The 24,728-nt window shown below is 57.4% G+C and overlaps 1 protein-coding gene and 1 non-coding gene across 4 annotated transcripts; both read left to right on the top strand.

Annotated features, from left to right (window-relative positions):
* Positions 1–981: 981 nt before the first annotated feature.
* Positions 982–23,778, top strand: PLCD3 (phospholipase C delta 3). Of its 3 annotated transcripts, none has more exons than XM_074388773.1 (15): positions 982–1,333; positions 13,243–13,404; positions 13,487–13,715; positions 14,116–14,245; positions 15,493–15,721; positions 16,044–16,245; positions 16,398–16,542; positions 17,824–17,976; positions 19,433–19,579; positions 19,689–19,839; positions 20,966–21,082; positions 21,723–21,889; positions 22,070–22,205; positions 22,286–22,435; positions 22,593–23,778. In XM_074388773.1, exons 1-15 carry the CDS (start codon positions 1,171–1,173, stop codon positions 22,679–22,681), a joined length of 2,370 nt encoding a protein of 789 aa, XP_074244874.1. In that variant the 5' UTR covers positions 982–1,170; the 3' UTR covers positions 22,682–23,778. The 3 variants fall into 3 exon arrangements, with proteins under 3 accessions (XP_074244874.1, XP_039332923.1, XP_074244875.1); XM_039476989.2 differs by having other exon boundaries at positions 1,001–1,333; positions 19,430–19,579; XM_074388774.1 differs by lacking the exon at positions 982–1,333 and adding an exon at positions 2,965–3,759 and having other exon boundaries at positions 19,430–19,579.
* On the top strand, positions 6,849–6,986 carry LOC120366940 (U4 spliceosomal RNA). Its single transcript, XR_005581454.1, has one exon. It is a non-coding gene; the product is annotated as a U4 spliceosomal RNA (small nuclear RNA).
* Positions 23,779–24,728: the final 950 nt, after the last annotated feature.

Here is a 24,728-nt window from a genome sequence, read left to right as displayed (position 1 = left end):
CAGGGGAATAAGGAAGGTTATTCCTGGAGGAAGGAATGGAAAGGCAAAGATGATAACCAGGAAGAAAACTCAGGACCCCAGAGTGGAGTAGGGACCCAAGAGGGTGTGCAGAATCTCTGGGCCTGGGAGATCTGAGGATGGGGCAGAGCCGGGGCAAGTAGGTAGCAAATCCAGGCCCTGAGCACTAGCATCTCTGTGGTGCTACCCCGCTGGCCGCCACCGAGTGGCGGTGTGCGCCCATCTCTCTGCCGGACCCAGGCCACTGGCTGCAGAAATGCTGCCACCTGGACGTCCTCCACTTAGAGCAGGCACTCTGGTCCGTGCATATAAATAGTTAAGTGCACACCCCACTCGGCCACCAGAACCCGCACGCGGATGCCCATCCACGGGTTGACGTCGCGGACAGCTACACCGCGGGAGCTGGGCTGGGGTGCCGGCCTGTTCAAGCCTCGAACCCAGAGCTAGTTGCTTGAGACTCCAGGCGCGGCTCCGCCTCAGGATCCGCTGGTCCGTCAGCTCCGAAACTGTGGCTCTCGGAGGAGGTAGCACCTGGCCTGGCACAGGGAGGGTAATCCTATGACGTCACTGTCAACCTCCCCCACCCACACGCCCATCCCTTCGAGTTCGCGCTGCCACGCGCGGCTCAGCTCTCGGGATTCTGCGGTCGCTCCCGGCCCTGCGTCCCTTCCTGGGTTCTGGCTCGCCTACGGCGCAACCCGGACGCGGAAGGGAAGGAGGAGGGGGTCCGGTATCCGCCTCGAGTCAGGATCTCCGGGAAGGAGAGGCTGTCTGTGCCAGAGGACGGCCCTCGCTCCCGGTGCCGGCTCCCACCCCCAGCCCCGCAGCATGGGGGCTCTGGTCACTGTCGCGACCGAGATCAGAGGTTCGCTGGGACTAAGGGGAGGCGGACTCAAGGGCGGGGGCGAGCGCTGAGGCTCCTGGGGTCCAGGCCACCGCCTGACCCCGCCCCTGCGCCGCCTGGCCCCGCCCCTCCGGCCCCGCCCCTCTCCGGCCCCGGCCCCCCTCCCGCCACCGCCTCCGACTCCCTCCCGCGCTGCTAAGTTTCTTCGCTCGCCGAGGCGCTCAGAGCCGGGGCCGGGCCGGAGCGGCGCCCTGCTGCCCTGTCCCCGCGCGCAGACCCCGGGCCCGGCCCCGGCCTCTCGCCGAGCCATGCTGTGCGGCCGCTGGAGGCGCTGCCGCCGCCCGCCGGAGGAGCCCCCGGTGGCCGCCCAGGTCGCAGCCCAAGTCGCGGCGCCGGTCGCACTCCCGTCCCCGCCGACTCCCTCCGATGGCGGCACCAAGAGGCCCGGGCTGCGGGCGCTGAAGAAGATGGGTCAGTGATGGACAGGGGGCTGCGGGGTGGGCGCGGACTGTTCCCAGGGGCGCAGTCGGGCGCTCCAGGGAGCCGTTCGTGGACTCCCCAGGCTTCACTGGGCTGGGGGGCTATGGTAAGGGGCGGAGAGCCAGCGCCGTCCAGGCGGGCGTCGCAACTGGGGTCACCCAAGGGTCCCGGCGAGCCGGGCGCCCAGGATGTTCTTTGCTTCCCACCAGGGGGCGCTCGCGGGGCGTCTGGAGGGCGAATTCGGGCACCCGGCGGTGATGGGGGTCCCCAGGGAGAGTGGGAGAGGCAGGCTTGGGGTGGCCCTCGCCCGCCTCCCCAGCAGTATCTAAGGTCTGCCAGGGCGTCTTGGGGTCTTGCGGCCCTTAGGAAGGATGCGAGTTTGCGGCTGGCCTCCGCGGAAGAGGCTGGCCTCCCCAGCAGCCCTCCAACCCGCGGCCCCACAGGGGCGGCCACAGCCACACTGCCCTGGCAGGACTGGTCTAACCAGTGAGAAAGTCCGAAAGCCAAGGCTCTCATCTCAGATTTGGGGAAGCCAATCGTGCAGAAGGAATGTAGCTGGCTCACTGGAATGTCACAGAGGCAGCTGGCGCTGGGTGGGTTACACAGGTGGTGTCTTGCAATCTTCCTCGACTTCCTGAGAGAAGGGTAAATCCCTATTTCACAGGTGAGGAAACTGGCTCAGAGACGGCAAGGAATTTGCCTGTGACCACACAGCCAACAAAGGGCACAGTGTGAGTAGCACCCTGGCAGTGCTCCACCGCGTGGCCCCTGGGACCCTTTCTGAGTCCAGGCAAAGTGGGACCCACAGGGTGGTAGAGGGCTTGAATGAGGGGGCGCTTGTGAGAGCACTGGCTGGCATGTGAAGGACCTCCGCACCGAAGTGCTGCGTTGGAGCTGCTGTTGCCAGTCAGCGATGGAGAGGCCAGGTGTGGAGCTGGGGAGCAGAAGGACAAGATTGCCAGGCACCCTGTGTAAAAGTTGGGGCAGAATTCAGGGTTCCTGATGGCCAGTTTTGCCTTCTTGTTGCCCTCACTCATTCCACCTGAGCGCTATGTCTGGGCACTGTGCCTGGCACTCTGCTTATTGAGACATAAGACACCATCTGCCCTGCCATCCATTCAACCATGCCTGCATTGGACAAGCACTTAAGCAGTGCCCATCATATGTTACAAGCACTTGTGGAGCGCCTATGGTATGCTCTGCCCTGGGGCTCCTGCCCTTAGATAGCCAAGGTTCCAGCAGGGACGTCCCCTGCCCTGGGGACCGGGGACAGGGGGCAGCATATGAGGGGATGGGGAGCCAGTGAGGGCCCTGGCTGGCCCCAGCTGAGGAAGACCACAATGGCAGAGGGGAGAGGCTGGGGTTGTGGGGAGCCCCTCCAGGCCCTCCCTGGAGAGTCATGGACTTTATCCTGAGGGCATCAGGAGCCCCAGGAAGGGCCTGGGCAGGGGTGAGTGTGAAGAGTCGGGGGCAGGTTGGATGAAGGCAGGGGAGAAATGGGAGACGGAAGGAGGGAGGCTGAGGAGTTAGTTGGGCAAGGGGTGGGGACCAGGCTTGGGAGACCCTCAGGATGGACTCCAGAGCTCCCAGGAGATACATCGGGCTGGACTCTGTGATTGGCGGGTGTCATTCTCTGGGTTAAGAAGTGGTGTGGTTTGGGGAGTGGCAGGTGGCCACGGTGGGGTGAGCTATTGCTGGGATGGCTGAGGGCAGCCCTGGGACCCAGCCCCTGCAGGGTCCTCGGTGCCACAGAAGGGCTGAGGGGAAGCCCAGTGCCCGTCGACTTCTTCATTCCACATGTTTGCTGAGCGCCATCAGTGGGCCAGGGCACTGTGCCAAGGGCTGGGGCTGCAGAGATGAGTAGCACAGAGCTTTGCCCTCAGGGAGTGCACAATTGAGTAGGCAGAGTCACATGCAGACAAATCATTACAGCTGAGCCTGGCCTCGGCACTCATCAGCTGAGTGAGGCTGCACGGGAGCTCTGGGCACCTCACCAAGGTGACACTGTCGGGAGCTGTGTAGGTATCAGAACGTCATCTCTGCCACCCTCATTCCCCATCACTGCCCTGTCCTGCTGAGTGACTGCAGAGAGAGGAATGTTGAGTCCGAGTCTGTGGGGAATGTCCCTTCCCCAGGCCACAGAGAGCCCAGGGACAGGGTGGAGAAGGAAACCCAGTCTTGGGGCCCAGCATCAGGGGCCAAGGCCTAGGCCTGTCACCCAGGTAGCCTCCCTGGCCTCGCCCTGCCCCTGCTGTCACCACACCCCTTAGCCTAACAGAGAATAGATTTTACGTCCAATCAGGTGGAGGGACTAGAGCAGGGAGTGGCTCAGAGGGGCCCGACGATGGAAAAGGCCTTTAGAGCCACACTAGGGAGACCCAGATGAGCGGGAGAAGGAGGAAGAAAACACCCCCATGGTGAGTCTGAGTCCTTTGTGTCCCCAGCGCCCCACTCCCAGGCTGGGCTGCTGACTTGCAGGGATTCATGAAGAGAGAGGAGCGTAGCCCAGCGAGCACCTGCCATGCATGAGGCTCTGTGCTGAGCCTGCATCAGACCTGATCCCGCCCAATCCTCAGACGTCCCCGTGCGGGAGGTGCTGTCCTCACGGCACATTACAGATGGGAAGCTCCAGGTGGAGGGTGAAGTCCCCGCCAAGGCCACATGCCTGCCTGCTGCCAGAGCCTAGTTTCTGTGGCAGCTCCCAGTGAATACTTTTTATTCTTGTTTATGACACAGGGTCTTACTCTCTTGCCTAGGCTGGAGTGCAGTGGCACAATCATGGCTCACTGCAACCTCCAATTCCCGAGCTCAAGTGATACCCCCACCTCAGTCTCCCAAGTAGCTGGGACTACAGGCATGTACCACCACGCCCAACTAATTTTATTTTTATTTTTTATAGAGTTGGGGTCTCACTATGTTTTCCAGGTTGGTCTTGAACTCCTGGGCTCACAGGATCCTCCTCCTTTGGCTTCCCAAACTGCTGGGATTATAGGTGTAAGCCACTGTTCTTGACTAGCCTTGTGAATATTAATTAACCACTTTGTAACTGTCCCAGGCGCTTTTCACATATTATCTCATTTAATGCTCACAGTACTGTGAGATGGGTGGTACCAGCAGCCTTCTGTTACAAATGAGGAAACACGTTCAGAGAGGTTTGGTAACTTGCCTAAGGTTCCAAGCCGGGAAGGAGCTGAGACAAAATTTGAACCCAGGCAGTGTGGCCCACAGTCTGCTTGTCACACGGTGACTGATGGAGAAGCTGATACCAGCGGGGGGCCTGCTGGCCGCTCCTCTCCCACGGGGCCCTGCCAGCCCCCAGGAGTGTCCTCATAGGGCTGCCAAATAAAATACGGAACACCCAGTTAAGTTTGGATTTCAGCTAAACTCGTAATTTGGAATGTATTTATACTAAAAAATTATCTTTTGTTTATCTGAAATTCACATTTAACGGGTGTCCTGGATTTTCTCTGGCAGTCCTCTGTCCCCAGAGCCCCGTGTGTGCCTGTTCCCTGATGCTCCACCCCTTGCCCCTCATCCTCCCCCTGGGCAGAGCGCTGAGTGGGCAGAATCCTGCCCGCTTCGGCCTCCACACACTACCAAGTGCCCCCGGAGAGTGGGTTCGCCCCATGGCCTGCCTGAGATGCCTCCCGCAGGGTGAGTGGGACTGCTGTGGGTGGCTGGGCAGGTGAGGGTCCTCAGAACAACCTCGAGCCCTGGCAGACACCTGGTCTGGATGGTGGGAGAGCGGGCAGCCCTCCAGGCTCAGCAGGGGCTTGCTCGGTGGGACCAGAGGGCTGGCTCTGCCAGGGCCTGCAGTCTCACCTCACATCTCTCCCTGTTCCCCACCCTGACTTCTGCACCCGATCAGGCTTCATGCGTGTTCTGGCCCCACAGAAAAGGGTGCTGCCACCCCCCTCATCACTGTGTCTGGCCCAGGGCCAAGGAAGGCACCGCCTGCCTTTCCTGACTTTGTTGATTCTGCAAGGAATGTTCTGGATTCTGGCGCTGAGCCCCCGCCAGGCTCTAGCCCTGGGTGTGGCAGCCAGCTGGGACATGGGGGACATGCTTGGTGCTTGAGGTGTGGCGGGGGCTGAAGGATTAGCTAGGTGGGAGGGTCTTTGGGATCCCTCACCATCGTGTGTCCTCTCCCAGGGCCTCATGGCCTCGGCCACCTGGAAACACTCTCTCTGCTCCCTGCTCTGCCTTGGCCACGGCTGCTGGCTGTGGCAGTTCCCTGCATGACTCGCATTCCTGCGGAGCCCTGTGCGTACCTCCCAAGTGGGAGCCGCCTGCCTCCCCCCCGCTGACCCACCTTCCTCCCTCTCCACCCAGGAACCCTGTTCACACACACACATGCACTCACACATGCTGACACGCTCATGGTCACTCACACTCACCGACACTGACACACACTCCTGGTCTCTGCACGCACCCCCCCCCCAACACCCTGCCCTTCGTGCCACCCCTCGGGGACACGCCTGGATGGAACACTCCCACTCTCCCCTCAGCTGCCCTGGCGCCTGTCTCCTCCGAGCAGTCTCCGTGCCCGTCCCTGCCTGGGGCGGCCTGCACTGTTTTCAGCACACGGGGCTTGCCCTCTCTGAGCTCAGTGGTGCCTGTGAAAAGGGTGGGATTTGGGGCCCCTTCTGGCTCTGACATGGTGGTTTCTGGTCCCTGGTCTTGGCTACCCTCACAGAACTGCTCAGGCCCCAGCCCATACACGCCCCAAACTGCCCGGGGCTGCAGGTGGAGGCTGAGACACTGGGCTTGCCCTTTCCTCATCACGCCTGCCCCTTCTCTGGAGGCTGAGATAAGCGGGCAACTGGGGAAGGCGTCTGAGTCTGTCAATACTGCACTGGGCGGGAGGTGCCGCTGGCTGTCCTGCTCGGGGGAACGTCCCAGCTGGAGGCCATGGGACTCAGGGGACAGATGGATCAGAACACGTGGGTGCCTCCTCCCATCTGGAGCACTAACTCACTTCCCCAGAGCCCTGCCTCAGTTTCCCTCTTTGTGATTATTTACTGGGCACCATGTGCTTGTACCCATTGTGAACACACACAGCGCTTTGGGGTCAGACTCCCCCAACTTCTACCACATTTCAGCTCCACTGGGTGTCAACCTGGCGGTGTGTCCTTTTTTTTTGAGACGAAGTCTCGCTGTGTCGCCCAAGCTGAAGTGCAGTGGCGTGATCTCGGCTCACTGCAACCTCTGCCTCCTGGGTTCAAGCGATTCTCCTGCCTCAGCCTTCTGAGTAGCTGGGACTACAGGCACGCACCACCACACCCAGATAATTTTTGTGTTTTTTAGTAGAGACGGGGTTTTGCCATGTTGGCCAGGCTGGTCTTGAACTCCTGACCTTAAGTGATCCACCCGCCTTGGCTTCCCAAAGTGCTGGGATTACAGGCATGAGCTACTGCGCCCAGCCCAGCTGTGTGCCTCTTCAACACCATTTTTGAGATATTAATTCACTTACCATATAATTTATCCACTGAACATACACAGTAGGAACTTTGCACAGTGGCAGTATTGTAGCCAATGAGGTTTATCTGAGGTGCGATTATTGCTCATTGAAAACTTTTCCCAATACCCCGCCATGACTACTTGAAATATAGTTGGCATTGGCAATTGACAGTCCCTATGGAGACTGAATTACTTAAAAATAATGATAATGAAATAAAAAAATGGAAAGTACACAATGGGGAGCAGTTTAGGAGGCAGAGGCGGTTAACTTGCTTGAGGCCAGGAGTTTGAGACCAGCCTAGGCATCATAGTGAGACCCCAACTCTAAAGAAAAATTTAAAAATTATTCAGGTGTCATGGCGCAAGTCTGTAGCCCCAGCTCCTCGGGAGGCTGAGGCAGGTGGATTACTTGAGACCCGGAGTTTGAGGCTGCTGCGGTGAGCCATTATTGCGCCACTGTACTCAAGCCTGGCTACGGAAGGAGACTCTGTCTCAAAAAAAAAAAAAAAAAAAGTATACTATGGTTTCCAGCATATCACATCATTAAACTTTAAAAATCATGGTAAAATAGGCCGGGTGCCATGCCTCACTCTTGTAATCCCAGCACTTTGGGAGGCAAAGGCGGGCGGACCACTTGAGGTCAGGAGTTCGAGGCCAGCCTGACCAACATGGTGTAACTCTGTCTATATTAAAAATACAAAAATTAGCCGGAAGTCCCTTGAATCTGGGAGGTGGGGGTTGCAGTGAGCTGAGATTGTGCACTGCGCTGCAGCCTGGGCAACAGAACGAGACACCATCTCAAAAGAAAGAAAAATTACGGTAAAATACATACAACAACTTTGGCCATTGTAACCATGTTTAAGTGGTTAATTCGTTGGCATTAATTACATTCACACTGTTATGTGACCATTACTGTTACCTATTTCCAAAACGTTTTCATCATCCAAACAGAAACTAACCATCCAGCAGTGACTCCCCATTACCTCTGCATTCCAGCCCTTGGTAACCTCTCAGCTACTTTCTGTTGCTATGAGTTTGCCTGCTCTGGGGACCTCAAATGGGTAGAATCACAACGTATTTGTCATTTGGGGTCTGGCTGCTTTTACTTGGCGTGATGTTTTCAAGGTTCATCATATTGTAGAATGCGTCAGATTTCACTCCTTTACGTGGCTGAGTACTACTCCACTATATTGGTAAACCATATATTGCTTATCCACTCATCTGTCTTATCTGTTTTTTTGTTTTGTTTTGCTTTTTTGAGTCTCGCCCTGTTGCCCAGGCTGAAGTATAGTGGTGCAGTCTCAGCTCACTGCAACCTCTGTCTTCTGGGTTCAAATGATTCCCCTGCCTCAGTCTCCCTAGTAGCTGAGATTACAGATGTGCGCCACCATAACTGGCTAATTTTTTGTATTTTTAGTAGAGACAGGGTTTCACCATGTTGGTCAGGCAGGTCTCAAACTCCTGACCTCAAATGATCTGCCTGTCATGGCCTCCCAAAGCACTGGGGTCATAGGCGCCCGTCTGTTGATGAACACTTGGGTTGCTTCCACCGTGTGAACCTTGTTTTCCCTCATTTTTACTGCTATCAATTTGTGATTGTCTCCACTCACTCAATCACTGGCCCAGCAGCTGCAGGATTAAGCCAGAGATGGTTCAAGTAGATAGAAAACCCACGGGAACAGTAGGAGGCGGGTGGCTTGTGCACCTGCTCAGAGCAGGTAGGAATGAGGTCAAGGGGACATGTGTGGGTTTGGGCCTGGCAGGACCTATAAATGTTTACTGGGTGGCTGTTGGAGAGCCACAGCCCTCGCTGCAGCACTGCCCTCCCTCTGACCTTGCCTCCTTACCTCTGTTGCTCCTGCCCCACACTGCTGGACACCCCAGTCCCCTCACTTCTCCAGGGTTCAGAAGCACAAGCAGTGGGGAAACAGAGGCACCCACCGAGGGACTCAGTACCTGGCCCTGCCTGGAACTGCACCCTCCTTCTGTTTGGCTTTTCCATGGGGTGTGTGGTTGGGGGGCAGTGCCAGTGTGTGGGGCATCCTGGAATGTCACCCATTCCCCCAACAGGTTCCTGGGGAGCTGAGGGTAGGGGCTAGGGGTTGGGGCCCCCTCCATTGGGAGCCTGCTCCAGTGGGGGCCCAGTCACGTGTTCCAGCTGCCTGTGTTGATGGCCTGTTTGCAGAAGGCTCTGGACAGAGCAGGCCCTGGTGACTCACCTCCATTTCCGGCCTTAGTCACTCACCCCCCCACACCCATGAGCTTGGCATCAGAGGGCTGGCCTGGGTAGGGAAGGCGGCCCCTGGCTGCAGAACCTGGTTGTCATGGCAACAAACAGTCCCCTTTCCCACGGACGGCCCAGTGGGTATAGGAGGGTGTGCCCAAGCGTGGTAGCACTGCAGGTGCCCTCTGACCGTTCTGCCCTCACCCCGTCGTTGCTCAGGATGGGACGATTTAGAGGCTGCCTGGACCTGGTGGGTAGGGGGGTCTGGTGAGCCCCTTGGCCTGGCACATGCTGTGTATGCCCAGATCTTTGTCTGAAAAGAGGAGGGTTCCACTTTCCCCTTCCTGACCAGGGGGCACCAAGTGGGCATTCACTCAGAGGGCCACAGTCTAGACCCTCATGGACCCTCTGGAGATGTTAGGACCACAGGCTGGCCCCAGACTGGTCATGGCTTCCTAAGGAGGCAGATTTCTCCTCATGCCCCCGAGACCCTGATTTTCAGTCATGGTCAAAGTAGGTTTTAAAAATACATGCTAGGCGAGGTGGCTCACGCCTGTAATCCTAGCACTTTGGGAGGCTGAGGTGGGTGGATCACCTGAGGTCAGGAGCCTGGCCATCTTGGTGAAACCCCATCTTAAAAATAAATAAATAAATAAATAATAAAAATAAAAGTACAATCCACACCAGCTTCATCCCACACCAGCTAGGTGAGACGCCTTGAGCCATGGGGTCTTCAGCCTCTCCCTGGTAATTCTGACACACAGCGAAGGTTGAGAAACCCTGACCTGCGAGGCCTCTGCCCTGAACTCCAGACAGATGGGGCAGGGCTGGGGGTGGAATTCGCTTAGTCCCCCATCTGCCCATCTACCTGCCTGCCCCTTCAGTAAACACTCACTGGGACCCTGGCTCTGGGACGAGCATGGTGATGAGGAGATAAGACCTCATTCTGCCCTCAGCTTTATTAAAATATATAGGTGGGTTTTGTGTTTTATTTTAATTAAAGCAAAAAGTGCTGTTAGTGGTCAGAGAGGGAGAACTCCCATTTGAGGACAAATGAAGGAAAGCTTCCTAGAGGAGGTGATATCTGAACTGGTCCTTCCAGGACTCAGACAGGAGGAAGAGGAGAAGGGAGAAGGATCCTAAAAAGGGTCCAGGAGAGGGTGAGAGGAGATGGTCCAGACATGCAGACTGAATTCCTGAGGTCAGAGTTTTTAACCAGGCAAGCAGGGGCTTTGGGGTGGCAAAGCCAACCCCAGTATAGGGGCTTGTCGAAATAAAGGGAGGAAGAGAGGCCCACTGTCTTATTTTCTTTCTTTTTCTTTCTTTTTTTTTTTTTTTTTTTTTTTTTTCGAGACGGAGTTTTGCTCTTGTTGCCCAGGCTGGAGTGCAATGGCACGATCTCGGCTCACCGCAGCCTCCGCCTCCTGGGTTCAGGCAATTCTCCTGCCTCAGCCTCCTGAGTAGCTGGGATTACAGGCATGTGCCACCATGCCCAGCTGATTTTTTGTATTTTTAGTAGAGACGGGGTTTCACCATGTTAACCAGGATGGTCTCGAACTCTCGACCTCGTGATCCACCCGCCTCGGCCTCCCAAAGTGCTGGGATTACAGGCGTGAGCCACCGCGCCCGGCCCTCTTTTTTTTTTTTTTTTAAGATGGAGTATCACCATGATAGCCAGGCTGGTCTTGAACTCCTGACCTTAGGTGATCCACCCACCTCAGCCTCCCAGAGTGCTAGGATTACAGGCGTGAGCCACCATGCCTGGCTCATATTTTCTTTCAACCCACAAAGGGGCTATTGGTTTTTGTTTTTTTTTTTCAATTTGATTTACTTGCCAACATTAGAAAATCTGGAGGCCTCGCACACAGATCTAGATTCTGGTTCTCTGGACACTCTGGGCCCTCATCTGCTTCTGGCTGCGCCCCACCTCGAATGACCATGGACTCCCTATTTACCCAGTTCCCACCTCTTCTATTGTCTTCTGGCTCAAAAATCTTTGGTTGTGACTCTCGTTGAGGCATTGTGGAGCAGGGTGTGGCACCGTCCGGGCGGGGCATCACGTGTTTCAGGGGGCCAGAGCCAGGAGAGGGTGGCACCTCTCCAGGGCACAGTGTCGGTCACGCTACAGAAACCCCTGGATTTTGGATTTTGCGGCAGGTATGATTGTGGTCTCCATTTTATGGATGGAAAACATGAGGCTTAGTGCCAGGTTAGTGCCACCGGGCCGTGTATTAAATAACTGGGAAGTGGTAGAGTTGAGACTTACTCCCCAGACTTCTGAATTTAGAAGCACTAGAAGAGCTGTGCGTGCAGGGCCCAAGGGCAGAGGCGCTGGAGTCCAGCCTCCAGAGCCCAGAGCAGCCTCTAACCACTGTGGAATTCTAGCAAGTTACTTAAGCTTCCCTGAGCCTCAGTTTCCTTGTCTGTCAATACATGAGCAGGGCCTGCACACAGGAGGTGCTTTATAAACACTTGCTTTTATTTATTTTTTAGAGACAGAGTCTCACTCTGTTGCCCAGGCTGGAGTACAGTGGCACAATCTCAGCTCACTGCAACCTCCATCTCCTGGATTCAAGTGATTCTCGTGCCTCAGCCTCCCGAGTAGCTGGGATTACAGGCGCATGCCACCACGCCCAGCTAATTTTTTTGTATTTGTAGTAGAGATGAGTTTTCTCAATGTAGGCCATGCTGGTCTTGAACTACTGTCCTCAAGTGATCTGCCCAGCTTGGTCTCCCAAATTGCTGGGATTACAAGCATGAGCCTCCACTCCCAGCCAATTTTTAAAATTTTTATAGAGACAGGGTCTCAGATTGTCGCCCAGGCCCTTCTGCAGTTCCTGGCTTTAAGTGATCCTCCCATCTTGACCTCTTGAGTATCTGGGATTACAGGCATGAGCCACCGCGCCAGGCCAACATTTGCTTTTATTAAGGAAGGTGGACACTGTGGCTGGAGAGTGCATGTGGGCTGAGGGGCCGTGTGTTGGGTGGCATTGGCTGGGCAAGAGGGAGCACCGAATGTCACAGGAGACCTTCCTTTTGGCAGGGCCCCACCAGGTACAAAGAGGACACCTGGAGATCAGCGGGGCAGGGCTGGTCCTGGAGACCTCAGCCTGTGACCTTGGAGCCAGGGTGGGCTCTGCTGCCCTCCTTGTCTTTGGGAAAGCAGAGCCAAGGTGCTTGGGAAGAGAGATCTAGGTTAGATGGTGAGACCTTCCTGACAGCTGCGGTTTCACATCAAGGAAAAAGACTGTTGGAGGCAAATTCTGGACTTGAAGGCTTGAAGCCATGTGGTGGGGGATAGTGGCAGAAAAGGCAATTTTTTTTTTTTTTTTTTTTTTTTTTGAGATGGAGTCTCACTCTGTTGCCCGGGCTGGAGTACAGCGGTGCCATTTCGGCTCACTGCAACCTGCACCTCCCGGGTTCAAGAGATTCTCCTGCCTCAGCCTCCTGAGTAGCTGGGATTACAGGCATCCGCCACCACGCCCAGCTAACTTTTGTATTTTTAGTAGAGACGGGGTTTCACCACGTTCGTCAGTCTGGTCTAGAACTCCTGACCTCATGACCTGCCCATCTCGGCCACCCAAAGTTTTTTTTTTTTTTCTTTTTTGAGATGGAGTCTTGCTCTGTCACCCAGGCTGGAGTGCAGTGGCATGATCTGGGTTTACTGCAACCTCTGCCTCTCAGGTTCAAGCGATTCTCCTGCCTCTGCCTCCCGAGTAGCTGAGATTATAGCTTCGTGCTATCACATCCAGTTAATTTTTGTATTTTTAGTAGAGACAGGGTTTTACCATGTTGGCCAGGCTGGTCTTGAACTCTTGACCTAAAGTGATCCGCCTGCCTTGGCCTCCCAAGTGCTGAGATTACAGGGATAAGCCACCGCGGCTGGCCAGAAAGGGCAACCTGTAGTGAGTCCCAGGCACTACCTGAGGGCAGTTCCAGGCTGAGGGACTGCAGGGCCGCTGCTTTGAAGGACGGAGATAGGATCCCGGTGGGGGCTGGGGGGGAGCTTAGGGTCCCAAACCCCAAAGCCAAACGCAAAGCAGGAGGCTTCTTACGATCGGAGAGGAGGGGAAGCCTGTGAGGGGCAGGAAGCTCACTGCGGGGCGAAGGCCTGGGTTTGGAGAGGCTGGGGGACGGGGCAGCAGGTCCTAGGGGAGGGCGGAGGAGCCTCCGGGCAGGGATGGCCTGACGCCCTGGGTCCTCCCGCCCCCGGCAGGCCTGACCGAGGACGAGGACGTGCGCGCCATGCTGCGGGGCTCCCGGCTCCGCAAGATCCGCTCGCGCACGTGGCAGAAGGAGCGGCTGTACCGGCTGCAGGAGGACGGCCTGACCGTGTGGTTCCAGCGGCGCATCCCTCGCGCGCCGTCGCAGCACATCTGTGAGCCGCCGGGGGGCGCCGGGCGGGCGGGGAGGCGGAGACAGGCCCGGTTCTCCGTCGCCCTGACCGGCCCTCCCCGCAGTCTTCGTGCAGCACATCGAGGCCGTCCGGGAGGGCCACCAGTCCGAGGGCCTGCGGCGCTTCGGGGGCGCCTTCGCGCCGGCGCGCTGCCTCACCATCGCCTTCAAGGGCCGCCGCAAGAACCTGGACCTGGCGGCGCCCACGGCTGAAGAGGCGCAGCGCTGGGTGCGCGGCCTGGCTAAGCTCCGCGCGCGCCTGGACGCAATGAGCCAGCGTGAGCGGCTGGACCAATATCCTGCCGGGGCTGGGACGGAGGGCCCCATCCTTGGGAGGGCCCCTTCCTTAGAGAGCCCCCAGGCCCGGGGGAGGCAGGGCCCTGTCCCGAGGGCGCACAGTCTAGGTCGGAGCCCTTGGTCTTCGGAACTGAGGATGGGGACACGTGCCCTGGCCAGGCCCAAGCTCCCACCAGGAGGGGTGGCGCGGCCCCTCCCGGGAGGCCTGAGGCCTTCTGAGGGTGGAGACAGGACCTCCTCTCTTTGGGGAGCCCCAGGTCTGCGGAGGAGACACTGCTACTGTGCTACGGGAGCCCCCAGACCCAGGTGGGGGTGACTTACCGGGCAGTTACCTGGGGGTGGGTAGGTGGGTGCGTGAGAGCCCGGCGTGTTGCTGGTATTTCCTGAGCAGCCACACCTGGATCCACACCTACCTGCACCGGGCTGACTCCAACCAGGACAGCAAGATGAGCTTCAAGGAGATCAAGAGCCTGCTCAGAATGGTCAACGTGGACATGAATGACATGTACGCCTACCTCCTCTTCAAGGTGGGCTTCCGCCCTGAACCCCGGCCCCTGGCTCTGCCGTCACTCTGATCCCTGCCTGCCCCCAGCCATCCAAGTCATCGGCTCCCCTGCCCTCTCCACCCTGCCGCTTTCTTGGAGAGAGTAGCTTCTCCTTGCACAAAGGCAACATCTGGGTTTAGTTATCTTTTTGCCTCTCCTGAGGCCACTGGGCCAGGAAGGGAGTGGGGAGCCGGGACCTAGAACTTTCCTCACCCTCAGTCAGAGCCCAGGGGTGGGGTCATACCTTCCCACCCCTCCAAAGTGAGCTGCAAAGCTGTTTTCATTTCCCCAAGTCTGCGGGGCACCTTTTGCATGTGGATGCACAAGTCAGGAGGCAGCCTACAGGCATGCATGGGCACAGATACGTGTGTGCACCCTTCTCTGCGAACCCCCGCTGTGGCACAGGTGAACACCTCATGCATGGGAGCACGGGGCACACAAGAGTGGGCTTGGCAGCGAGGGCCCAACTGGAGCACATTGCAGACCCGTGTGCATGTGGACTGTGGGACCCCCCTGTGACCCTGAAAGACAGGAGAGCCCATGGCAGCTGGACCCCTGGCCACAGCTTCACAGGGATGCTCCATGAATTCTCATTGACGTGTTCTCAGTGACCCTGGGTGTGACTGCGTGCGTGTCAGGATAGTAACATGTCCACCTGGAGTATGAGGGCCCTGTCTTGGCCCAGGGTCACCATTTTTCCTCCCATAACTTGATTCCTGGGGTAGGTCCTGGTGCAGAGGGGCAGACAGTGAACCCGAGAGACCTTTCCTTAAAGTCCAGCTCTGCAGGCCAGGCTCAGTGGCTCACCCTTGCATCCTAGCACTTTGGGAGGCCTAGGTGGGAGGATTGCTTAAAGCCAGGAGTTTGAGATCAGCTTGGGCAACATAGCGAGACCCCATCTCTACAAAAAATACAAAAATCAGCCAGGTGCAGTGCTGCCTATCTGTGGTCTCCGCTGTCCAGCGATTTGGAAGGCTGAGGAGGGACGCTGTAGTGAGCTATCATCATGCCACAGTGCTCCAGCCTGGGTCATAGAGGAAGACCAAAAACAACCAAACCAAAAACAAATCAAAAAATCCTGCCCTGCAACTTCCCAGCTGTGTGAGCTGCTTTTCCACCCGTGCAATGGGGAACATTGCCTCCTCAGATGTGGTAGATGACAGATGGGTCTAAGGGGCCAGGTTTCCTGGAGCGTCCGCCTTCTCTGAGCTTCTCTTGCCGCTCCCCAGGAGTGTGACCACTCCAAAAACGAGCGTCTGGAGGGGGCTGAGATCGAGGAGTTCCTGCGGCGGCTGCTGAAGCGGCCCGAGCTGGAGGACATCTTCCATCAGTACTCCGGCGAGGACCGCGTGCTGAGCGCCCCCGAGCTGCTGGAGTTCCTCGAGGACCAGGGCGAGGAGGGTGCTACGCTGGCCCGCGCCCAGCAGCTCATTCAGATCTACGAGCTCAACGAGACAGGTGGGGGGTGGCACAGCCAGGTCGTGGCACCTGACAGGGCCGTGTTCCCAGCTCAGTGGGTTCTGCTGTGGGCTGGCTGTGGGCACCGTCTCGGGCAGGTTACCTTGGCTCCTCCAGACTCAGCTTCCACATCTGTAAAATGGCACAACAGTCTGTCTTCATTCCAGGGCCTGGTCAGAGGTTAAGTGGCATGACTTATGTGGAGTCTAGTCAGTAGATAATAATGACTAGTCGTTGTTCCTGAGTGAGCCTTGGGGGCATTTGAAGCTGGACATGGGGGAATCCCCATGTGGCCTGATGCCCTCTCCTGCCATCCCTGCAGCCAAGCAGCATGAGCTAATGACACTGGATGGCTTCATGATGTACCTGTTGTCACCAGAGGGGGCTGCCCTGGACCCCAGCCACACATGTGTGTTCCAGGACATGAACCAGCCCCTCGCCCACTACTTCATCTCCTCCTCCCACAACACCTATCTGACCGACTCCCAGATCGGGGGGCTCAGCAGCACTGAAGCCTATGTTAGGTACCGTAGTGAGGGGTGAATGTGGACGGGAGCCCGCTTGAGGAGGGACGTGAGGCAGGCTTTCTGTGGCCTTCCTGGTTCAGCCTGCCTGCTGCCCTGCTCTGTGGCACTCACGTGACACCTTCCCCACCCACCCATCTGTCCATCCGCAGGGCCTTTGCCCAGGGATGCCGCTGTGTGGAGCTGGACTGCTGGGAGGGGCCAGGAGGGGAGCCCATCATCTACCACGGCCATACCCTCACCTCCAAGATTCTCTTCCGGGACGTGATCCAAGCTGTGCGCGACCATGCCTTCACGGTGAGCCCCTGGGATGCCCAGCCCCAGCCCCAGAGCCTTCCCAATGACCCCATTCTGCACCACGTGCCAGCTGCCCTCAGTCCTTCTAGAGGAAGCCTGTGCTCAGAGAATCATTCATTCACTCAGTGCTGCTGGGATAAGTGGCCACTAGGGTGGACTGAGCAGAATGAGCTGCCAGCTCGTATTTGGGAAATATGGTTGCACTCTCATATTTGGGAAATGTCTTAAAATCACCATTTCCAGAAGAAAACCTTGGGGGGAGGGAAGGACACTTTAATTATGATTTCCAAAGAATAAATCAGCCGCAAGAGAAACTCAACAGTGACATTTGCATAAACATTGCAACTTCAGTCACAGTGTGCAAACCTTACCATCAGCAAATGAGGGGAGGAGGGTTTTCAGCATAACTGACACGGTCAATGTCATTCACATGTAAAGAGCATTTCTGGGGCAGGTGCAGTGGCTCACACCTGTATTCCCAGCACTCTGGGAGGCTGACTCGAGATTCACTTGAGGCCAGGAATGAGCAACTAGTGACATCCTGTCTCAACAAAAATAAAAATTAGCTGAGCGTGGGGGCATTCGCCTGTAGGCTGAGTTGCTGAGGAGGCTGAGGTGGGAGGATCACTTGAGCCCAGGATTGGAGGATGCAGGGAGACTGATGGCACCACGGCACCTCAGCCTGGTTACAGAGCGAGAGGAGAATAGCTCGAACCGGGGGAGCTGGAGGGTTCAGTGAGCCAAGATTGTGCCACTGCACTCCAGCCTGGTGACAGAGTGAGACTCCGTGTCAAAAAAAAAAAAAATTAAATTAAAATTTAAAAAATCAGCCAGGCACAATGGTTCATGCCTGTAATCCCAGCACTTTGGGAGGCTGAGGCAGGCAGATCACAAGGTCAGGAGTGTGAGACCAGCCTGGCCAACATGGTGAAACCCCATCTCTACTAAAAATGCAAAAATTAGCCAGGGGTGGTGACGGGTGCCTATAATCCCAGCTCCTCAGGAGGCTGAGGCAGGGAGAATCACTTGAGGGAGACAGAGGTTGCAGTGAGCTGAGATTGCACCACTCTACTCCAGCCTGGACGACAGAGTGATACTGCATCTCAAAAAAAAAAAAATCATTCCTGCAGCCTCCCTCAGCCTTCCGGAGAGTCTACCCCTTCCTGGGTTCTCCAGAGCCCTGCCTTTGCCTGTCTGTCCCGAAGGGTCTGGGAGCCAGGTGTTGGGAGGTACTGGCAGAGGGAGGAGAGTGGCTCTGAGCAGCTGCTCTTCCCTCCCCAGCTTTCCCCCTACCCTGTCATCCTATCCCTGGAGAACCACTGCGGGCTGGAGCAGCAGGCTGCCATGGCCCACCACCTCCGAACCATCCTGGGGGATATGCTGGTGACTCAGGCGCTGGACTCCCCAAATCCCGAGGCGCTGCCATCCCCAGAGGTGATGCCCTAGCCCCTAGCCTGGGTGGAGGGAGGGTCTGGTGGGGTCCACCTCCCACCCCTGCTCGCACCATCTCTCTGGCTCAGGACCCCTCACCTCCCACTGCTTTAACCTTTCTCTATTCTTCGTTCGTCTGTTGTCCCCTGGTCTTGTCCCTCCGCTGCCCTCTGCCTCTCCGTTCTTCACTAGACGCCCCCCACACACCCTCTTCTGTGCCCTGGCTCTGCCCTGCCGGCCCTGTGTCCCTGGAGAGTCCCGAAGGCGCTGCCATTCCCACCTGCAAGGCCTGGGTTGACACTTTCTCCACCTGGAAGTTCCTTCCGGGCCATCCACACTTGCCAAGCATCACCTGCTTAGAATTCTGCTCAGCTGCCACCGCCTCTTCCTGTGGCCTGTGGCACTTCCCCAGCTCTCGGGCCAGAGGGAGCCTCCTGCTCTCCCCCAGACCCCAGAGCGTGTTCTCTGCCCTTATTGATTCTTTCTGGGCTCTTTGAGAAAACTCTCCTCCTACTCCCAATCCCCAACGTGCAGGCAGGGTTGACTCACTTGCGTGTGTGAGTGTGAGACATGCTTTCTGTTATTAGTGTGAAAACCACACCCATATGGTAAAAGAAAACTGAGCTGTACCAGGGGCTGCGATGAAAGTGCTTTCCCCCTCCGCTGACCTGTTCTCTTTCTTGTTTTTTTTTTTTTTTTTTTTTTTTTTTGAGACGGAGTTTCGCTCTTGTTACCCAGGCTGGAGTGCAATGGCGCGATCTCGGCTCACCGCAACCTCCGCCTCCTGGGTTCAGGCAATTCTCCTGCCTCAGCCTCCCGAGTAGCTGGGATTACAGGCACATGCCACCATGCCCAGCTAATTTTTTGTATTTTTAGTAGAGACGGGGTTTCACCATGTTGACCAGGATGGTCTTGATCTCTCGACCTCGTGATCCACCCGCCTCGGCCTCCCAAAGTGCTGGGATTACAGGCTTGAGCCACCGCGCCCGGCCTGACCTGTTCTCTTTCACAAGAAGGAACGAACTGCCTCCAACTTTCTTTCGTGTCCTTTGAGAATTTCCTCACGCACATTACCTGTGTACATATGTGTACTGTCTTGTCTTTTGAATGGTACCAAAAAAGGGTCCTGTGATTACAGGTTGTAGCCTCACTTCTTCCACTAAGATCTTTTCTGAAGACGACCCCTTCCCTTTCAGTCCTGAGTTGTCACGTGCATTTTGGTGGCTGCTGCGTATATTCTGGTGTTGAGGGGCCTTGGGAACCAGTCCTCCCTTCCCGGTAGCCTCCTAGGCCGTTCTCCACTCTCTGCTGTTGGAAACATCCTCATCTGTGTGTCTCCTTTCCTGCCTCCCACCCCCAGCCAGCCCCTCACATGGTGGTGGTTGAATAACTGACTGGGCTGCCGCCCCAAGGGCAAGAAGGCCTAACCCTTCACCCTCCACGCTGGCCCCCACAGCAGCTGAAGGGCCGGGTCCTGGTGAAGGGGAAGAAGCTGCCGGCTGCTCGGAGTGAGGATGGCCGGGCTCTGTCGGATCGGGAGGAGGAGGAGGAAGAGGAGGACGAGGAAGAAGAAGAGGAGGCAGAGGCTGCAGCGCAGAGGCGGCTGGTGAGAGCTGGTGGGCTAGGGTGGTCAGCGGGGAGTGGTGGAAGGTGGGAGGACGGGTGAGGGGAGTGGGCCCCGGCTGAGCCCTGATGAGGCTGGTCTGATCTCCCAGGCCAAGCAGATCTCCCCGGAGCTGTCGGCCCTGGCCGTGTACTGCCAGGCCACCCGCCTGCGGACCCTGTACCCTGCCCCTGGCGCCCCCCAGCCCTGCCAGGTCAGCTCCCTCAGCGAGCGCAAAGCCAAGAAACTCATCAGGGAGGCAGGTAGGAGCCGTGGCACTGGGTGTCTGGGGCGACAGGGTGCTGGGGGCGCCTCCTGAAGTGGGTCTGGAAAAGGAGTTGAGGGGGGTTTGGGGGACAGTAAAGAATCAAGGCCGGGCACAATGGCTCACGCCCATCATCTCTGCACTTCGGGAAGCCAAGATGGGTGGATCACCTGAGGTCAGGATCAAGACCAGCCTGACCACATGGAGAAACCCCATCTCTACTAAAAATACAAAATTAACTTTGGGATGCCAAGGCGGGCAGATCACTTGAGGTCGGGAGTTTGAGACCAGCCTGACCAACATGAAGAAACCCATTCTCTACTAAAAATACGAAACTTAGCTGGGTGTGGTGGTGTGAGCCTATAATCCTGGCTACTCAAGAGGCTGAGGCAGGAGAATTGCCTGAACCTTGGAGTCAGAGGTTTTGGTGAGAGCTGAGATCACACCATTGCACTCCAGCCTGGGCAACAAGAGCAAAACTCCATCTAAAAAAAAAAAAAAAAAAAAGAAGTCAAGAGGACCGAAGAGGGGCTGGGCTGAGGGAATGAGGGCCCTGCACGTCTCCAGGGTAGATGGACGGGAGAGTGGAAGCTGCGGTAAGCCTGCTGTCTGCCTTCAGAGCCCCGCGGTGGGGCCGGCCATAGAAGGTGATGGGTCAGGACGGACTGGGATCTGGGCGAGCCCAGCAGCAGGTGTGACATTGGGGAGGGGTTCCTGGGGCAGGTGATGCTGAGAGGACACATCACCTGGAGGAAGAGGAAGCAGCCAGGTGAAGAGGGAGAGGGGTTTCCAGACAGGAGGAACAGGTTGTTGAAAGCCTGGGGGCGTGACCTGAGGGGAGTTCCAGGAACCCCGGTGGAGCTGGAGGGCTGCAGGCATTCAATGAACTTCATCAGGACCAGGGAATTGGGGGCTGGGGATGTGGGGCCAGGCTGTGTGGCTGGAGGGGGTCCCCACAGTCTCCTCAGTGAGCACCCCTCTCACCGTAGGTCAGAGGAGAATTGGGAGTAGGGGCAGGGCGAGCTGGGGATGGCCTTGGCCTCTGTTCCCTGGAGGTTACAGGCCTGGGCTTTGGTTGAGGGACCTCTGGGGTCTGTCACAGTCTCACCTCAACTCTGCCCCAGGGAACAGCTTCGTCAGGCACAATACCCGCCAGCTGACCCGCGTGTACCCGCTCGGGCTGCGGATGAACTCGGCCAACTACAGTCCCCAGGAGATGTGGAACTCGGGCTGTCAGCTGGGTAAGTTGGGGCCCTAGGAGCGGGAGCAGGCAGGGTGCCACAGTGTGGGGGAGGCCTTGGCAGTCAGGGGCCCACACAGCCTTCCAGGCAGTGGAAACATGCATTTTGTTGATTATTTTTAAAGTTGCCAGCAATGTAGGTGGGAAAAGCAAATCAGGCTCGTTTGTTCTTGACAGTGTACAAGTCTCGCATTTTTATGATGGTAGAAATTAAAACCTCCACTCCCATATCACCCAGACACACACCCCCCCCACACACACACCTGGCAGTCCCACTAACTCAACACCAATGAGGGCAGGCTCTGGGGGACACTGAGCCCCACCAACGGAGGGCCGTATCGTCTCCTGGGGATGAAGATGGAAACCCCAGGCTTCTTCAGACCCCTGACCCAAGCGTGGCCCTGACGGGGGGGTGCTTTTTCAGCACCTCGCACCCCAGCCTTGAGGGATCCCAGGGCAGAGGTACAGGTGACAGTGGGGGCTGGGTCCTTGACCACCCTCCCCTGAAGTCAGGTAGGGGCAGAGCAGCACTAAGCAGACAGGGACCCCAGGCTCTTTGTAGAGAGAAATGCGGTCCCCTGAAACTGAGTAGTGAGGACAGGACTGCTACAAGCCCTGCTCTGATCCTGCTGTGTCCACAGTGGCCTTGAACTTCCAGACGCCAGGATACGAGATGGACCTCAATGCCGGCCGCTTCCTGGTCAACGGGCAGTGCGGATACGTCCTGAAACCTGCCTGCCTTCGGCAACCTGACTCGACCTTTGACCCCGAGTACCCAGGACCTCCCAGAACCACTCTCAGCATCCAGGTCAGCAGGCTGGACCGGGCCCCAGCCTGGGGTCAAACTGGTTCTGGACCCTTTGTGAGGTGGAGGAAGGCAAGGGAGGTTGGGGACAGGTTGGGAGTCGGGGGTGGTCTGAGCTTGAGGCCCATGAGGGGATGGCCAAGGTGGGCGTGGGCCCCAGCCACTCCTTTCCTCACCCCACAGGTGCTGACTGCACAGCAGCTGCCCAAGCTGAACGCCGAGAAGCCACACTCCATCGTGGACCCCCTGGTGCGCGTTGAGATCCACGGGGTGCCCGCAGACTGCACCCGGCAGGAGACAGACTACGTGCTCAACAACGGTGGGCGGTCGTGGGTGGAAGCGGGGTGCAGGGTGGGTCCTGGGGCCCCCTGGGCTCTGACTGCCACCCCTGTGCCCTAGGCTTCAACCCCCGCTGGGGGCAGACCCTGCAGTTCCAGCTGCGGGCTCCGGAGCTGGCACTGGTCCGGTTTGTGGTGGAAGATTATGACGCCACCTCCCCCAATGACTTCGTGGGCCAGTTTACACTGCCTCTTAGCAGCCTCAAGCAAGGTTGGTGGAGGCCGGTGGGGATGGAGAGGGATGTGGGTCCAGGCCCTGCACACCCTGTTCATCTTTGTGCCTCGAATTTCCTGCCCTGAACCAGGCTGGGCTGGGCCAGACCCCCAGGGTGGGCAGAGGATCTGAGGCCTGGCTGTCCTCCGCACAGGGTACCGCCACATACACCTGCTTTCCAAGGACGGGGCCTCACTGTCACCAGCCACACTCTTCGTCCACATCCGCATCCAGTGCTCCTGAGGGCCCAGCTCACCTGCCCTGGGGTTCCACGAGGGCCAGCCCATGTCCCCTGCAGAGCCCTCTCCTCCTCTGGAGTCGGGTGGTGGGAGTAACAGCCGCCCAGCCTGCCCACTTGGCCCACTCAGCCCACTCACCAGGCGCTGGTCTCACCTGGGCGCTGAGGGCTGCCTGGGCCCCTTCTGAAGAATAGCCTGGTGCTCGTGCGACTTCGGTGAGCCCCAGCCCTTCCGTGGCCTGAGGTGGCCCAGCTCCTCGTCCTCATCGTGACTTATGAAGAGCCGAGCCTGTTCCTGCCAGGAGATGGGGAGGCAGGACGCCTGTGGGCCCGCGGTCCCTCTCTGTCCTCCAGTGGGCCATCCCAGCCTCCTTCCCCCAGAGGAGCGCAGGCACCCCACTTGGCCCCAACCCGGGCTTAGCCAGCCCCCCAAGCCCTCCTTTGCCCCAGGCCTTCTGAACTCCTCCCTTCAGCTCCAGAACCTGTGCTCCACTTCCCTTCTTTTTTTTTTTTTTTTTTAATAAGATGGGGTTTCACCATGTTGGTCAGGATGGTCTTGAACTCCCGACCTCAGGTGATCCGCCCACCTTGGCCTCCAAAGTGCTTGGATGACAGGCGTGAGCCACCATGCCCGGCCCCCTTCCCTTCTTAAAGCAAGAAGGAGGCACTGAGGCATGAAGTCCTGGGGAACCTGGCAGTAGGTTTTGGTTTTTATTTTTTGAGACAGGGTCTTGCTCTGACACCCAGGCTGGTGTGCAGTGTTGCAATCACGGCTCACTGCAGCCTTGAACTCCTAGGCTCAAGCGATCCTCCCATCTCAGCCTCCTGAGTAGCCGGGACTACAGGCGCAGGCCACCACACTTGGCTAATTTTAAAATTTTATGTCGAGACGGGGGGTCTCCCTGTGTTGCCCAGGCTAGTCTCGAGTTCCTGACCTCAAGTGATCCTCCTGCCCCAGCTTCCCAAAGTGCTGGGATTTACAGGCGTGAGACACTGCCCGGCCTGGCAGTAGGTTTGTAACTGTGTCATAGAGTCCTGGAGAAGACAGTAGAAGGAGCCTATCTAGTTTAAAAAATAAAGCAGCACGTTTATTTTACCCTGAGCACTCCCTGAGCACCTCTATGCTGCCACCCCCACAGGCCCATGAGGAGGGACAGGGCTGGACGAGTCCCTTGGGCCTCTTCCTCAGCAGGGTGTGGACTTGTCTAAGACAACCAGAGGGTAGCTGCAGGAGATGCCACAGCTCAAAATAGCCCGACCCCTGCTCCTGGCTTAAAGCTGCTGTATCACAAGACTGTCTGAGGACGCCAGTCCACAAGGTCAGTGCCTCCCCGCAACACACACACACACACACACACACACACAGAGGGACCTTGGATGAGGAAGGGACAGGAGTCTGAGGGACCCTCAGACAGACTGCCACTCTCCAGGCTTAGCTGCGTTCAAGGCCCGTCTGCTCAGTAGGGCAAATCCCAAGGACATGGGCTTCCTTTCCCCCAGCCGGCCAGCCTTTTACATGAAGGCTGGAAACACGTCATTATAGAAATGCTATATACGCCTCTATGGAAACACTGGGAGAGTGCACTGGACACCAGATGACAAAATCCCGAGAAAATCCTGCATCCACCCTGACAGTAGGGTGACAACGTGGAGGCCTGGAGTTTTAGGTTCCGCCAGGCAAGTGTCGACACTGGACAAGGGCAGAACTTGACATGAGTCCCATCCCCAGAAGGTGGCCTGGAACTGGGCTGGGATAGGCCTTGAATTGGCCCCAAGCCCCAGAGAAACTAAAACAGGGCTGGGGCAGACTCCACCTTCCAGCAACTCCACGAACCAATGTGCAAAGTGGCAGCATCCCCCGCTTCTTCATGCTGGGAGTGGCGTTTGGGTCTCATGAACGTGTGTGTCTGAAAGAGAATAATCAGCATCAAAAGGGCCCAGAAGGAATGGGCTGGGCCACACAGTCCAGGCACTCAGGGCTGTCAGGAGGGTCAGGCTGCCAAACTGCAGCCCCAGGGTGGGAGGCGCTACCAGGCGAAGTCCAGTTTCAGC

Source organism: Saimiri boliviensis, chromosome 17, assembly GCF_048565385.1.
Source record: "Saimiri boliviensis isolate mSaiBol1 chromosome 17, mSaiBol1.pri, whole genome shotgun sequence".
NCBI lineage: Eukaryota > Metazoa > Chordata > Mammalia > Primates > Cebidae > Saimiri > Saimiri boliviensis.
This window is presented reverse-complemented; position numbering and strand designations above follow the sequence as displayed.

Bases quoted from the DNA above. Each gene is read 5' to 3' on its own strand.
- PLCD3 (XM_039476989.2), top strand. From the start codon at position 1,171: ATGCTGTGCGGCCGCTGGAGGCGCTGCCGCCGCCCGCCGGAGGAGCCC. The intron at 1,334-13,242 runs GTCAGTGATGGA...CGCCCCCGGCAG, and splicing joins GCGGGCGCTGAAGAAGATGG to GCCTGACCGAGGACGAGGAC. The intron at 21,890-22,069 runs GTCAGCAGGCTG...CTCACCCCACAG, and splicing joins GAACCACTCTCAGCATCCAG to GTGCTGACTGCACAGCAGCT.